Raw genomic sequence first — 16,705 nt, forward strand, 5'->3', positions numbered from 1 at the left:
CAGGGAGTCACTTCTGCTGGTGACTCCTGGCAATGGGCGGTGCCAAAGGGAGAATGTCTTATTATTTACCTTCTGAGTCTAGATTTTTCTTTTTTTAAAAAAAGATTTATTTATTTATTTATTTTATGTATGAGTGTTCTATTTGCTTGCATACCTGCATGCCAGAAGAGGGCATCAGATCTTAGTTTAGATGGTTGTGAGCCACCATGTGGTTGTGGGAATTGAACTCAGCACCTCTGGAAGCGCAGACGTCTCTCTGGCCCTAGGTTTTTTTGTTTGTTTGTTTTGTGTTTTGTTTTGTTTTAAAACATGATGATCTGTTCAGTTTTATTAGTCAAAACAAAACAAAATTAAAGCAAAAGGATGAAGGAATCCAGTAGGTATTGTCCATCTCAGGGGAACCCCAAAGCAGCTAGAGGCTGCAGCCCTCAACCCCATCTTACCTTCTAGTCCAAAGGGCTCAATTATCAGGAAGACCCACTCCCTTGGGAAGCTAAGGTTTGGGAGCTCCAGGCTACCCTGGGCTACACAGTGAGACTGTTTCAGAAAACCAAACCAAACCATCAAGTGAGGGGTGGGGCAGGGGCATGTGGTGGGGGGATGGGATTGGTCAGGGGAGGTAGGGTGGAGCTTACAGCACGGAGCCCCACCCAGCCACCCTCGCAGATTCCTTAGGGCCAACTATGGCCCTGCATTTCAAACAGGCACCCTGGGTAACTCTGGCTGTTGTTTCAGAAGACAGGTTTAGTAGCAGTTGGCTGGGTCCCAGGGGAATGTAATGCCCATGAGGGAATAAATAGTTGGTTGTTCTGCGAGTGTGAAGGTCTTTCAGCCTTCAGCGAGGGAGGGAGGAGGAGCCAGGAGGCTGGCCAGCGAGACGCCCCACCCTGAAGAAAACACACAATCCAGATGGGGCCCATTCCCAGTGAGAGTCAGACAGGGGGCGAGGTGCTACCTCTGCGTGACCTCCCACACCACCCATTTTCTGCAGGACTGGGACTCAGACTTGTCACTAACAGACAGATGACAGCACTCCCGTAATTTGACCCAGTGGGGTCATCTCTGGCTGCTGTCCCAGGTAGAAGCTTTGAGCAAGCTGGCTGGGCTGGCCTGGGATGCCCTTCACACAGGGGACCTTTGAGATGCCAGTGATTGGGCAGGGGTGGGGGCTGTTTGCCATCACTCTGGAACAGAGCAGCTTCATGTGGAGAGAAATCTCTCTCCCCAGGCTGGTTGCTTAAAACCTTGACTCCAATCTTTCCCCACAGTCCTTGAGGGGCATCTAAGACCATCGCTCAGTGGCTCCTTAAGCGCTGCTCAGATAGCAGCTGGCTGCAGATTGTCCCAGAACAGGGTGGGACAGGACTGTGGGAAGCATAAGTCTGAGAAGAGGTGCTGGTGGACGTGAGTGACATGGCAGCTGGGTGTGGCCTCAGGATGCGGAAACCCACCCTTAATGCCTGGCAGTCAGTCCTGGGACAGGTCAGAACAGCAGCATATTGCTTCGAGAGTCAAAGAGAGCAGTGGCCGTCGCCTCTTGGGTTTGCTTAGATATTGTTGACACAAGACAGGACTCTCACCTCAAATAGATTATCTTAGAACCAAATATGAGGGGCGTTGGCCCAAGAATACAGATTCAAGTGACCCCAAAGATCATGTTCCCAGGTGGTAAGAGTTCTGTGAGGTGTCACAGAAGATGGCGGCTCTCCATACTTCAGATACACTGGTGGCACTGTCAGGTGGGCAAGTCCCTGAAAAGCAGCGCCCATGGCAGGTCTCAGCGCTAGCTCGTGCTATTCTTAGTTTTTGGGTTGGTGGGAATCAGGAGTCTGCTTTGAGATGCTCGTTCCAGAAGCTTTCACGTCACAGTCACAAGGATGTTAGGTCAGACATAGAGGTGGGTTTTAGGGGGGCAAAAGATAGCTCAAGGTGATTGGGCCGCATCTACACATTCCAGCTCTTCGTAACTATCCTGATTGGCTAGTCAGCCTGGTAGGATCTTGAGTACTTGTGGCTTCTCTCCCTGTTGGGAACATCAGTGTCAAGGGTGGACTCTTGGCTAGTTGGTGCAGCAAAGGACTCTGGGCCTAGGAGCAGAGCCTAGCACAGCCTGACTAGGTGTTCTAAGGTCGCCCGTCCTGCCAAGGAGGGAGGACACAGGCTTGGGCAACACTGTCCAATTTTATTGTTAATTGCTGTTTTGCTGGGTTATTTATCAGTTGTGTGTTTATTATGTGTATTGTGTGTGTTGTTCACATTGTATGTGTTTTATATGTTGTGTATTTTGTGTATATAGTGTGTGGATTGTATATGTAGGTTGCATGGTATGTATACCTGTGTGTCCAAACATGTCTGCAGGTTTATGTGGAGGTCCAAGGTCAACATCAAGTTTCTTTCCCTTTTTTTTTTTTTTTTTTAATTTTTGCTTTTTGTTTTTCAAGGCAGGGTGTCTCTGTGTAGCCTTGGCTGTCCTGGACTTATTTTGTAGACTAGGCTGGCCTTGAACTTAGCTCTCTGCTTGCCTCTGCCTCCAGAGTGCTGGAATCAAAGAGCTGTACCACAACACTCAGCCATTTTTCCTCTGGTAATCACCACCTTTTTTTTTTTTTTTTTTTTTAAACAAAAATCACTTTTCTATTTACTTTTTATATTTATTTTGTATGCAAGACTATTTTTACCTGCACACGTGTATGTATGTATACCACATGCCTTGGTACCTGCAGAAGTCAGAAGAGGGTGCTGGCTCCTGCTGGTGTATTTGTAAAATCTATTTTTACTTTTGGTTCCTTAAATCTCTTTCTCCCTTCTCCACTCCAATCCCTTCCGACACCCCAACACCAGGTAGGAGAGAAAGAAAGTTAGGGGGGCATGGTTTTCCTTAGCTGCTTCCTGCTGTTTAGGGTTGGTCATAGGGTTCCTTGGGGCAAGCCCAGTCCTCGGTTCAGGGTATCTCTGACTTCTGTTCCATCGCAGCAGCAGGGAAGTGCCAGCAGCCTTCTTCTTTCTTGGAGTCCCCAGTCTCCCCCTCCCTCTCTCTGCACCCCTCCCCCATCTGGCTTTTGTCCTCACTGACAAAGACCACACTTCTGCAATGCGTCCCTTCCCATCACATGCCCACTCAGGAGGCAGTTATCAGCTGTGGACTAACCGGAGCAGCCCTCACATCCCACACCTGGGATTAAAACAAAAACATGTTTACATATAACCCAAAACTTACACAACAGGCTCCCCTAGAACTGTAGTTAGGGATAGCTGTGTGCCTCCATGTGGGTGCTGGGAATCTAACCTGGGTCCTGTGCAAGAGCAACAAGTGCTCTTGACCACTGAGCTGTCGCTCCAGCCCCCACCAAGGATGGGTAGCTCAGGATGGCTCAGGGGTAGGTGACGCCTCAGATGGGATGAAGTGCTGGGCTTTGCAGAGAGGAGAGGAGTCGGGCAGCAGAGAGAGAGAAACGAATCCTGAGTTAGGTGGGGCCTGAGGACCAGACTGTGTGGATTCTAAACCAACACCTCAGAGGGTAATCTGGAGCCAGGCAGTGTGAGCGAGCAGAGGGGCCAAGTGGCTGTTTGGCTGCTTTTGGGGCTGAGAGGCCAACCTGCTCTCCGGTGCTGAGCGTGGGTATGGCCCCGGCAGCCAGGTCCCTCTGCCTATCTCTCCCACAGGTAGACCCTTACCTGCCCTACGAGTATACCTGTGCAGGGATGCTGGAACGGATCCACGCCTACATCCAGCACCAGGTAGGTCACCTTGTGTCCTCCGCCCCAGGGGCTCCAAAGCCTATCACATCAGAGTTGGGGCCATGCTGGTACAGACAGTGGCTACAGTGACAGATATCAATCCAGACCCCTATTTTAGAGACCTAAATAACAGAAACTAGTGGGTTTTTGTTGTTGTTGTTGTTTTGTTTTTTTGTTTTTGTTTTTGTTTTTTTGAGACAGGGTCTCTTTGTGTTAACCTTGGCTGTCCTGGACTCGCTTTGTAGACCAGGCTGGCCTCGAACTCACAGTGATCTGCCTGCCTCTGCCTCTGGAGTGCTGGGATTAAAGGCATGTGCCACCACGCCCGGCCCAGAAACTAGTCTTTTAAACATCATTTCTGATAACTGAGCTAATAGAACAGACAGTATCCCCCTGCACTCTCCCCCCAAAGGAATCAGTGAAAGGGGGGCCCTGAGAAATGGAGGGAAGGCCTGCTCTCATGTAGGCTCAGCCATGCCGTACAGCCCCAGTGAGCAAGCACCAGACAGGCACTGACAGGCAGCCATCTTCTCCCCAGCCCCGCGCAGAATGCACAGTAAGTAGCTAGCCAGTGAAGCGCAGGCCAGGAGACCTGCCTGAACCCTGCGACCTGAGCTGCCACAAGCCGCAGATGAGCAGTGCTCTGTCAGACCTAGGTAGAATAAGAAGCCAGAAACAGGAAGCCAGAAGATGCAGAGCTGTAGGGCTTGGGACCCTGAGGACAGCGGCTGTGGCTGTTAGATTTAGGCAGATGTCATGTATGTCTTTGATTCTTGCCCAACCACAGGCATCGGAACCTAGACACTGGTTCTGAGCTGTCCTTCTACAGATCTGGGGCCCCAGAAAGACTCAGTGGGAGTCATAGTAAGGGGTGCAAGGCCAGAGCCAGAAACCTACGGCTCCCCACTCACTCACATGTCACCACCAAAGCGGATGTCCTCAAAGCTCACAGAAACAGTACTCGCCTGGAGCTAGGGCCCCTGAGAAGAGCATCGGAGGCCAGCACAAGGCTCTGTCCCCACGCTGAGCAGGGCTCGTGGGTCTCAAGTGGAAGCCCTGAATCTGACCCCAGAAATGAGGTCATGCAGGGTAGACAGCTCCCAAACAAGTGTGAGTTCAAAGCCCACCTCTGCCATTCAGTTGTGAGTCCCTGGCATATGCCCTGGCCTCGGCCTCTACTCTTTGTGCAATATTTAGCATCCATCCATTCTATGGGCTACTTTCTATTATGGGAATAATGCTTGACGTCACTTGGCGTTCAGTAAGTGCCCAGTGGTGCCTCAGATCTCATCATAGATGGATTGTGAGCCACTATGTGGTTGCCAGGAGTTGAACTCGGGACCTCTGGAAGAGCAGAGCCATCTCTCCAGCCCCACATCTCTTTTCTTGACAGGATTTCTGTGCAGGTCCAAGCCCGGTCCCACCAGGGGCCCGCACCGCCCAGAGTCCCTTTGTCTTAGCCCCCAATGCCACCCATCTGGAGTGGGCCCAGAACATCAGCTCTGTTCCGGGAGCCTGGCCCCCTACCCACTCTCTGCGGGCCTGGCTGGCGGCCCCCGGGAGGGCCTGCACGGACGCCTGCCTGGACCATGGCCTAGTCTGTGAGCCTTCCTTCTTCCCCTTCCTCAACAGCCAAGATGCGTTCCTCAAGTGAGTCTGAGCCCCTGCCTGTGTCCCCACCTTCCCGTGTGCCTGGCTTCCCTGTAGATGGAGGTTCAATGCTTTTGAATCAGCCCAGCCTGTGTGGGCATCTCTTCTGCTGGGTTACCAAAACTCCATCCCACCAGGCCCATCGCTTCTCTGAGCTCTGACAAAGGGATTCAAGACTGTGTCTTCTCTGGTCCAGGGAGGGGGTGAGCCATGCCAGGCTGGGGGCAGCTATCACCTTATGGAGAGTGATGATGCTCATGTCACCTTTGCAGGCTGCAGGTGCCCTGTGACAGCACAGAGTGGGAGATGCATCACTTGTACCCGGCCTTTGCCCAACCCGGCCAAGAGTGCTACCTACAGAAAGAGCCGCTGCTCTTCAGCTGTGCTGGTGCCAGCACCAAGTACCAGAGGCTCTGCCCATGCCGTGACTTCCGCAAGGGCCAGGTGGCCTTGTGCCAGGGCTGCCTGTGAGGCCAGAGCCACCCTGCCCAGCATCTGCCCACCTACGGTTGGCAAGCACCAGCACTTTTCTGAGCCCCAGCTATGCTCACTGAGTGTCTCCTGGCTGCAGCTTCCCGTGGCCAAGGCTGGGAAGAGGAGGCTCAGGAGGTAGTAGCTCCATCCTAGGGGCCTCCTTGCCTCACCACAGGACTCGAGGCCAAGCAGCTGGCCTGACCTACCTGTCCAGTGGGCCCAGGAGCACGTGAATGGCAGCCCCTGGCTTTCTGAGGTCTGGACCAGCTGGAAACATGGCCCTGGCCGTTCTTGGGCCCAGGCTAGGCCTTCCAATCCACAAGGCTGGGAGCATGGCTGTGTTCCCAGAGGTGTCAAGGGATGGGGAACAGCCACAGCCACACCTGCTCTGAGGGCCACGCCCCCATATGAGACATCAAATTATGCAGGGCCAGTAGGGTCCTCTGCAGCCGTTGGGGTGAGCAAAGGGACAGAGAACTCAGGGAGGCTGCGGGTGGGGGAATCTAGCCCCCCTCCTGGTCTGCCCGCTCTGTTCCTCACTCTTGCTTCCTCAGGCCTCTTCTCTGACCCAGTTCTGGCTTGACCTGAGTCTGGTCCACAGCATCCATCTCTGTCCCCTCCAGGGGCTGGCTCCACCCCAGCCTCTGATAGTGGGCCCCAGACCCCACCACGGCATCCTCTACAGGCTCTGACACCACTCCCTACTTTCCAGTATCTCATGCCGGCCAGGCTGAGATGAAGTTTCACCCACGGTACACTTGGCTGGTTGTGCCACACAGCTCCACCAGACATCCCATGGCTCTCACCCATCTAGGTCCCATCTCGCCCCTCCCCTCCTGCTTCCCCAACCTCAGGCCACTTCAGTACACTCAGTCAGGACCCATCTCTATGTGGCATGCCCTCCAGTCCAGGGTAACCCTCACCCCAATCCCCGCCAGGGCCTGCCAAGTCTAGCCAGGCCTCCAGGAACACTGCCATTGCTCGTGTGTGGCCCACCCCCAGCCTCATGAAAGCAGGCCTCCTGGGCCCAGACAGTTGTAGGAAGGGACCTTCCTGCGTGGGACTTGCCGATGGCCCCTGGCCTGGTTGGCCCCTGTGGCAGCAGAACCCAGGGCATCAAGAGACCTGTGGGTCCAAGGATCTGACTGTCAGAGGAAAGCAATAGAGACACTCTTCTCTCTTTTTTTTTTTTTAAAGATTTATTTCTTGAAATAAATATTTTATTGGGATGTGAGATGGTAAAGAAAAAATGTGATTTTTTTTTAATCTTTTCCCAGAACCCCCAGGGCTCACCCAGCCTAGGGGGGACTGGCTAGAGTCCCCAGATGCTGCTCTGTGTTGATGAGACATGGCAGTAGGGGCTGGAAAATAAGGTACTACCTGCACGCAGAAGTCCTCACAGCTCTGTGACCACAGGACCCTCTTGGCAGTGCGTCCTGCCATGCCCACCTGCCTCAGCTGGCCTCCCAGCGGAATGTGGAGGTGTGAGGCCAGAGAGAATCAACCCGCTGTGGAAGAGCCTGAGGTCCCTTGTCAGAGATTGGCTGGTGCGTGTAGTACTCTGGGCTGGGGCTGTGATGTCCTGTATGCCGGCCACCCTGCTCCTGTGTTCCAGGTGAGCAAACAGGCCCACCGAGTTAAGAAGCACCCCAGGTCACACAGCTTGTGACATCAGGACCATATCAAAGCTGCCATCAGAACCTGGGTCCTTGGTTTTGTGTGGCTCAAATACATACAGACAAGCTATAGTCAGGGACTATATATCCCTCCTTCCAGTCAGGGATTCTCCACAGGGGCAGTTTTATTCCCTGAAGCAGTCCAGGCATGATATGTCCTGAGTTGGGGGAATGGCTCGTTACCTGGCAGCCAGTGGGTGCAATCAGAGGATGCAGGTTAGGTCAGCTTCCTGCAACTCATAAGACCCCTATACACAAACCCCACGCCCCACTCCCACACAGAGAACCATCTGACCCATGACACTTTGCGGTACAAGGTGAACCAACCCTGCTCTAGCCCAGTGGCTCTCCCCTGAGCATGTCTTGGTCACCAGCGTCCCAGTTTTCCAGCTCAGCCCAGAGTGATGACATGAGTGGAGGAGCTTGAGTCTTTGATGGTCTTCCGGGAACTGGAGCTGCTGCTGCTGCCGCCACCCCACAGCCTGAGCTTTGAGAATCACTGGTCTAGACCAAGTGAGTACTAGAGGTGTTTCCAGTATGGTGATGGTTAGCTCACTTACACAGCCCAGGCTATGTAACAAAGGATGACTTGTAAGTTCTGATCCTCCTACCTCCACCCCATGCTGGGATTACAGGTGTGCAGTAGCGCCCTCGGTTTCATTCAGTGCCAGGGATCAAAGCCAGGGCTTCACGTGTGCAGAGCCACATCCCCAGCCCAAACAGTCTCCCAGGGGCCCATGGGGGTGGTAGTGAGATTTTGCAAGTCATTTGTTAGATGCCCAGAATCTTCACACTGGCCATGGTGGGCACATTACAGCACAGAGGCTCACTTCACATCAGCCCCTCCCAGTCCAGGCCCATGGCCAGCCTCCCTGGAGCCCATATGGGTAGCAACTCAAGTGTCAGCCTGTCCCTGGCCTGTCCCAGCATTTGACAGCAATGTGAGCACTCAGGGCTGAGCAGGGCCCTGCCTCCCGTTTGCCTTGGCTCAGGGAAATAATGAATAATAATGAATGAAAAACTGAATTCATTGAGAACATTTACTACAAAAGGCCTCAGGGCACATGGCAGTCCGGTGTAATTAGAAGTGGCATCTTTTAAGCTTTGGTTTGGAGTGGAAGCCAGCACTGATGCCCAGCAGCCCCTCTGGATTCTGTCTCCAGTTTTGTGGAGGAGCCTGGGGTTGGGGGAAAGGCCTGACCGGAGGGTCAGGAGGGTCCAGTGAAGAGGCCCAAGGTCAGGATGGACCTCTGAGATGCTCCAGCTGAGCCCCCAGCAGGAAACTGGAAAGGTTGGAAGCAGGGGCCATCCTCACGAAGGAACAGGCCAAAGCTACTGCTGCGAAACTCAGACCCTCACCTGGGTCCCTGAGGAACAGGGGTAGCAGCCAACCTGTGTGAGAATCCTCTGTTAAATGGAAAGGCTGCACGCAGACATCTTCTGTGAAGGGCACAGAAGACAGCCTAAGCCCAAAGTTGCTGCAGGCTGAGAGCCATTCTCCAGGGATGAACTGAGATGGAGAGACAACCACAGAAGTTTCCAGATAGCATGGGTTCAGACCAGCCACTGACTCCTAAGTCTCTTTGAAAAGACTTGGAAGAAGGAAGGCTGCCTTCGGATGACATGGAGGACCCATGACCGGGGCTAGACCGAGGCCATCTTCACCTCTGAGCAAATCCACCTGTCTCCACATGAGACCAGTCTGACAACTACAAGCCCAGGTTCTGTTTCCCTGTCCATCAACCTCCTCCAGGGCCCAGATAGTTCCTTTAATTTTTGTTTTTAAAGAATCCTATCTGGCAATGGTGGCACATGCCTTTAATCCCAGAACTCAGGAGGCAGAGGCAGGCAGATCTCTGAGTTCAAGGCCAGCCTGGTTACACAGTGAGTTCCAGGACAGCACAGTAAGAATCTGTCTCAAAACAACCCACCTTTTGGGTAAGGCTGGAAGCTAGCAAGTAACCTCTGGTAGAAGGTGGCCAGGAGGGGCAGGAAATAAGAAGAGATCACATTCTTAAAGCCAGTGCTAACCCTCTGGAGCCCCTGCAATTTCCATCTTATTTTAATAAAAGGCATTAAACTGAAGCCATGGCGGGGTGTAGTGGCCCTCACCTGTAATCCCAGCACTCAGCAAGTAGAGGGAGGAGCTGCAGGAGTTCAAGGTTATCCTCGGCTGCAGAGCAAGTTGGAGGCCAGCCTGGACTACGTGAGGACCTGCCTCCAAAAACAAAAGGCCGAAGTCGATGCAGGCCAGAGGGAATGGAGTCAGCGCTAATTCTGGAAACTTCCAAACAGCTGTCTTGGCCTTTGAAGTGAAGTGCTGTTTCTGTCTGCCCATTCATTCATCAATGAAAAAGCAATTTCTGAGCTCCTAGCCCAGCTGGCTCTGTGTGCAAGCTGGAGATGAGCTCCCAGCCCCCCACCCCTGGAGCAGAGGCCTCACCCCATCAAGTCTCAGTGCTAAAAAAAAAAAAAAAAAATGCATTCAGTAATGATGAAAATAGTAATTTCCTATTTTAATTATTCAGTAGAAATTAATGAAAATATAAGAGAAACCTCTGAAATTGGGGGATAGTCAAAGAAGAGGACAGGAAAGAGCAGAAGCCCAGCTCCTCCTTAGTCCAGTCAGCATGGGGTGTTCCTGACCAGTCTGTGTCAGGAGCCATGCTGATGCTGGGGAGGCAGGTCGAAAGCACCCAACGCTGACCTTAGAGAACTCACAACCCACAGGGGACAGAGCACCCCACTGAAGGATAAAGCCATAGTGGGCCTGAGGCTGTGGCTCTGTACCCAGGAGGAGGCTGGGATGGAGGGAAAAGAAAGGCTTCTGAGGTGTTCTAGTTCATCCTGTTGTTATGACAGATGCTGTGATACTTAGGGGAGAAAGGGTTTATGGGAACTTCCAAGCCACAGCTGGAACAGGCTGGGCTACTCCACCCAGCACAGCCTCTGACCAAGTGGATGTTGGGTGTGAAGATGTGCTTGTTGTAGCTCAGCCGATCAGCACCCAATAGCCCAGCTGGGTCCACTGCTGTCTGCAGAATCATTTCAGCACGTTTGCAAATTCATCTGATCTCCCCAGCTGACAGCATACCTGTTTCCAGAATTCTCCTTTGAACACTGGGTTCCAACATCTTGTCTGTTCCCTCACAAATTAACAAGTTACATAAACCCTCTGGTGCCTGTTCATTTTCTATTTGATGGAACCATGATATTCCCTTTATAAAAAAATGACCTGACTGCTGGGCGTGGTGGCGCACGCCTTTAATCCCAGCACTTGGGAGGCAGAGGCAGGCGGATCGCTGTGAGTTCGAAGCCAGCCTGGTCTACAAAGTGAGTCCAGGACAGCAAAGGCTACACAGAGAAACCCTGTCTCAGAAAACCTAAAAAAAAAAAAAGACCTGGCAATGTCTTCCAGCCCTCGGGGCTTATAAAACCCTTTCATGTTGCAGCTCAAGAACACAGAAATGTACAGGAGCTGGCACCAAATCACCCAGCCAGGCATGGCAGGGCTAGATTTGAAGCCTGGGATCTCCAGTGTTCTGGCCTTGCCCTGCTGCTGTGAAGGAGATGTGTGACCTCTGACCTGCCATCTTAGCCTGGGTCCACGCTGTAAACTAGGAATGTTAATGATGGGTGAAATTGGGACGGTCTAGAAAAGAGAAAAGGGTGGTGGCTTGTAGAAAGGAGCTTTGTTAGGACAGAGACACACACATGACCGCAGTCACATGACCTCAGGCAGTCCCAATCATGCCAAGAGGTGGGAGAGATGAGAAGAAATGGCCACCGTGTACAGCGTGATGGAGATCCTGAAGGGAGAGACAGACTTCTTAGTTCCAGAAAATAAAGAGGGTTTTGACTCTTTTTCAGGGAGATGAGCAAGCTTCATAGCAAGTGTGTCCTGGTTGGATGTTTTTTGTCAATTTGACACAAACTAGAGTCATCTGAGAAGAGGAAACCTCAATTGGGAAATGTCTACATAAGACTGGCCTGTAGGCAAGCCTGTAGAACATTTACTTCAAGTAGGATTGGGGAGATCAGCCCACAGTGTTACCCCCTAGGCGGATGGGCCTGTATTAGAGAACAGACTGAGCAAGCTGTGGGGGAGTAAGCAAGTAAGCAGTACTCCTCCATGGCCTCTGCATCAGTGCCTGACTTCATCTCTCCTCCATCTGCAGGGAGTGGGGAGGGACCAGGCCTGATTTCCAGGAGAGAGAAATTCTGAGCCTAACCGGAGACCCGTGTGTCCCGATGCCAGCCTCCCTCCTTCCTTGACTTGTGAAGGCTGTGGAGGTGGGTGCACAGCAGTTCCTGCAGGCCTAATTATGCCACCAGAGTGGAAATCTGCTCGTGACCGATAGGAATGGGATGCTGCCTCCCCAGGCTTCATCAAGACCCTGTGTGGGGTTAAGGAACTGGGGCTAAGGTGCCCACCTGGCCTCATCTGCTTCCTGGGTATCTATCAGGCTAATTGAAATGTGCCCAGCAGCTGTCAGGCCAACTGCGGTGCGGATGAGGTGTTAGCTGAGAGATCTGCGGAACAGCCGTCTCATTTGCAAGGGAAATGACACGAAGGCCTCATTTGCAATCTCTGGGCCAGAGGTTTTGATTAGCTGCGGAGGAAAAGGTCTCTCTGTTTTATGCAGGAGGCTTGGAGCCTGGGGACCCCTTCCAAACGCATCCTCCCTGTGCTGCCAGCGTCTTCTCTCAGGTGGGATGGCTGAGCGGGCTCTAGGTGAGGGTCCCCAGAGGACTGGATAGATCATGAAGATCAAGGTCACCCTTGTGGTGAGACCGGGAAAGCCTTCTTTGTAGTGCAGAGAGTGGAACCCAGGGCCTCCTGAGCCACATTCCTGCCCCAAGAATGTTAATTTTCTTCTTTTGCAAGATTCTCCCCCCTCCCCCGGTGCCCCCTTCCTCCTCAGGCATACAAGTGGGGCCCAACCCCCCTTCTGAAGATTGGAAGAAACTGAATAAGCTCATTAAGCTAGTCATCCTTAGCAGGGGCCTTTTCTGGCTCCAGCCCCCTGCCTAGGGCCCCTCCGTCTTTGAACTACTGCGCAAAGCCCCTCCCTGCGGGCACTCTGACCCAAGCACTCAGCCTTCCCCTTCTTCAGCAGATTTCTGCCTGGAGAGAGGCCCGGAGTTAGATGTCTTTGTGACGCCTTTCTGTCCCACCTCCATGTTGGTGACAATCCCCGTACACGTCAGACTGCACATCCTGTCCCTCTCAACCTGGACTCATCTTCCCTCTGGCAGCATTTGCCAGGCAGCCAGCTCTGGGTGTGAGTGAGAGGCAGTGTGAAAAGCTCCTGCACCAAGCCTTGCTCCCTACTGGGAGCCCCTCCTGCAGGCCTGGGTGGATCCTGGCTGGGACCTCTCAGCTGGGCCAGGAAGCCCTGGGCCCTGGCTCAGGCCACAGCCAGCTTTATGGTTGCTTTTCCCAGACTTTGGGTGTTGAAAGGGAGCAGTAGCCAGGGCTCAACCGCCCCACACACAGTTCCCAACAACCGTATGACCTGGTGGCCTTGGCAATACTGAGGTCAGGGAACTCTTGAGGTCAGAGGTCATGATGGGAATTGAGTTGCCCTCTAGTCACACCAGGCTGTTGTGTTGGTGGGAACCCTGGAGCTGCTCAGGAACCATCTGCTACAAAAGGCTTTCCCACCTGAAGTTAAAAGTAAGCTCTGACAGTCCTCGCCAGCTGGGTGTCTCTGGCAAGTCTCTCCAACTCAGTTTGCACATCAGAAGAACACAGGTGAGAATGCTGGGGGCTGTGCAGCTCGGCCTTAGCCTCAGCGAACCTTCCGTGCACAGTCATAGAACTGTCTACCCCGCTCAGGTGAGGGAACAGGATGGCACCCCAGAGACCGTAAGGAGGCCCTCCTGTGGCTTCTGTGGCTGGAGACATAGCCCAGTTGCTACACCCTAACCCTAAGCATGGTACAATCCCCAGAGCTGGTAGAGAGACGGCTAAACTGGTAGAGTGCTGGCCTTGCAAGGGTAAGAACCGGAGTCTGATATTCTGAATCCATATTTAAAAAAAAAAAAATCTCCGGGCAATGGTGGCACACGCCTTTGAACCCAGCACTGGGAAGGCAGAGGCAGGTGGATCTCTGTGAGTTTGAGGCCAGCCTGGTCTACAAATCAAGTCCAGGCCAGCCAAGGCTACACAGAGAAATCCTGTCTCAAAAAGAGAGACAGACAGACAGACAGACAGACAGGGTATTGTGGGGTGGACACTCCCCCTCCAGGTGCCTGTCTGATTTCTAGGGGAGCAACATGGGGAGGAGGGGCTTTTAGGAAGTGATTGAGCCATGAAACTTCCACACTGAGAATGAGTCAATGCTGTTGTCAGGGAATGGGCTAGCTACTGTGGGAGTGGGTTCCTGGTAGAAGGCTAAGTTCAGCCACATCTCCACCCACCCATCTACTCTGTGTGTGTGTGTGTGTGTGTGTGTGTGTGTGTGTGTGTGTGTGTGTGTGTGTGTCTGTCTGTCTGTCTGTCTGTCTGTCTGTCTGTCTGTCTGTATGTATGTCTGTCTCTCCTCTCTTCCTGGATTTCCCTGCCTCCAGACTGAGCATTAAGCAAACACCTACTGTTTATACTTATAGAAGCCTAAACCAGAGGAAGATGGTGTCTTCCACTAGCTCCCACGAAAACAAAACAAAAAAAAATATGCACATGGGAGGCACACTCCCAGGGAGCGATGATGGTGCTGCGTGGGAAAGTGAGGTCACTCATCTCTCTGGGAGGGAGGCCAGGGTAGAGGGTGCTGGGCCACACAGGTGGAGAGCGTGCAGCCCTGGACAGCCCTCCATGGGACTAGAGTGAGAGATTGGTGAGCCAGACCCCAGCACTCTGGCCTCAGGGAGGGAGACCCTGCAGAGCCCACGAGGTTGCCAGGCACAGTGGGGGCTCATGGAAGCACCGCATTTCTGTAGCGAAATTGTGCTTCATTGTTTGTGAAGCAACTGCACAAGGAGGGGCACGCCCCTCGAATCCCCGGCTGTAGCTCTGAACCTTCTTAAAAACCAACAGGAACCACTGTTGGTTCAGGGCTCTGAGCTGATCTGGAAGGCTGTGGAATCTCGAAGGTGGAGGTGGGCCGGTGGGGGCGGGTCCCTGCCAGTCTTTCCTGCCTTTGACCCAAGCTTTGTGCAGATTCTTTTGTTTGTTTGTGTGGTTTTTTGTTTTGTTTTGTTTTGGCTTGGTTTTTGGTTTTTTTCGAGACAGGGTTTCTCTGTGTAGCCTTGGCCATCCTGGACTCACTTTGTAGACCAGGCTGGCCTCACTCACAGCAATCCGTCTGCGTCAGCCTTCCGAGTGCTGAGATTAAAGGCGTGCCTCACCAAATGCCCAGTTTGTGTGCAGATTCTTAACCCATCGAGATGTAAAGGCATTTTCCTGCCTCCACAGAGAAGGCTGTGATGCCGTATGCACCCGAACCGTGAGCCCAACAAGCCCTTCTCCCTTCAAGTGTTCCTGTCAGGTATTTGGTCCCTGAGGGGGGAAAAAAATTGGAACTTTGAGAAGGCTACAAGGAGGGAAAGTTTTGCTGAAGAAGGAGTAGGTGGGCACACGTCCTGGTACCGCAGAGGCGCTGTCAGAAGTTGGTGCAACTTGAAATAAAGTGTTCCGCGGTTGGAGTTAAACAAGACTCCAAAAGGACACAAACAGCCACAGACAGCAATGACAGGACTTTACGGGGACAGAGGAAGAGGTAGAGCAGGGTGAAGAGAAAGGCAAGGGAGCAGCGAACTCTCACGACCCCAGTGTGAAGCCAACAGCTTTCAGCTAAAATTGAAAAAGTAAGACTACAGGGCATTATCTAGAATTTCCAGATAACCACCAGGTAGACAAAAATCAGAAGTGGTTGGAAGGGGAGCCCTCCGGGGGGTGAGTGGGGTGCAAGCCAGAGATGCTGCCTTTCAGTCTAAGTGCTCCATACAGTTTCATTTGCGCCAGGCGCGTTAACCCTGCAAAAGCAGAGTCGTAAAGCAAACAGAGTGAAGACAAACACTGATCACGGATGCTGCCACCCTCTGGCTGCCTCCTCAAAGGAGCCCTGCTGCGCTAATGGCTGCACTTAGGCCCGCTTTTAAGGAAGGGAAAAGCCAGCCTGCTGTCCTGGCAGCCCTGGCTCAGCGAGCCTGGCCTGCAGTGTGAAGATCTCTTGGGAAGGGAGCAAGAACCTTGCAGAATACACCATTGTTAACACTTGTTTTAAACTATTCTATTTGGGATATTGAAGCCTCTGACTCCTTCCCACCAACCCCTTCACCCCAGGTATGAGAAAGGTTAGTGGGGAGAGGGGGTGCAAACCGCTTTACTTCTCCTGGCTGTTTAGGGTCAGTGGGTTCTTTTGGGGCAATACCAATCTCCATTGACAGCAAACGCAGCAAGCAGTGTCCTCCGAGCTGCTGTGTTGAAACGTTTCTCTTCCTGTATCTCCAAGCCTCCACACCGGTCTATCTCTGGTCTCTCCAAACCGCCACATGCCACATGTCACATGCCGCCACGGCATGCCACACTTCCTCTCTCCCTGTTCTCCTATCTCTCCCTCAGATTCCTAGACCACGCCCCTCTGTGCCTCAGGAGGCATGCAGTTACCATCTGGCAAAGACCAAGCCCTACAGGAGGCAATTATCAGCCATGGACATCCTGAAGCCCAAACGAAAATCCCACACTTGGGATTAAAACAAAAACATTTTTACATAACATAACTGAGTCTACAAAGAAACCAAAACTTCCATTACATATAACCTTTTTTCAAAACTTGGCTTAGCAGTTAAGAGCCTGCACTGTTCTTGCAGGGACCAGAGTTCCGCTCCTATCGCCCACACATGATGGCTCACAGCTGCCTTTAACTTGAGCTTCAGGGGACCCGATGCCCTCTTCACACACACTCACAGTACACATGTACCCACAATTAAAACTAACAGATTTTTTAAAAATTAAAGTGATTATTATTTTCAGTGGTGCCAAGGGTAGAACCCAGAGCCCTACCCATGCTGCTGTGTTGACTTGACACCTCTGGGTACCTGTGAGGAGTTCTCCTGATGACACTATTTAAGACCCACCATGGACCACACTTTCCACAGAGGTCCAGATATAAGGAGACCCTGAGGAAATGCTTTTGCCCTTTGCCTGCTTACCATTGAAT

General features: G+C 52.5%; 1 protein-coding gene across 1 annotated transcript in view; it reads left to right on the top strand.

Annotated features, from left to right (window-relative positions):
- Mgat5b (alpha-1,6-mannosylglycoprotein 6-beta-N-acetylglucosaminyltransferase B) overlaps positions 1 to 6,011 on the top strand; it is a 66,498-nt gene extending 60,487 nt beyond the window's left edge. Inside the window, exons 16-18 of the mRNA XM_051159119.1 lie at positions 3,664 to 3,738; positions 5,132 to 5,388; positions 5,661 to 6,011. Coding sequence (XP_051015076.1) covers positions 3,664 to 3,738; positions 5,132 to 5,388; positions 5,661 to 5,859 — 531 coding nt within the window. The 3' untranslated portion in view covers positions 5,860 to 6,011. The remainder of the gene's footprint in view (positions 1 to 3,663; positions 3,739 to 5,131; positions 5,389 to 5,660) is intronic.
- Positions 6,012 to 16,705: the final 10,694 nt, after the last annotated feature.

The sequence above is a fragment of the Acomys russatus genome, chromosome 16 (assembly GCF_903995435.1).
Source record: "Acomys russatus chromosome 16, mAcoRus1.1, whole genome shotgun sequence".
NCBI classification, from domain to species: Eukaryota; Metazoa; Chordata; class Mammalia; order Rodentia; family Muridae; genus Acomys; species Acomys russatus.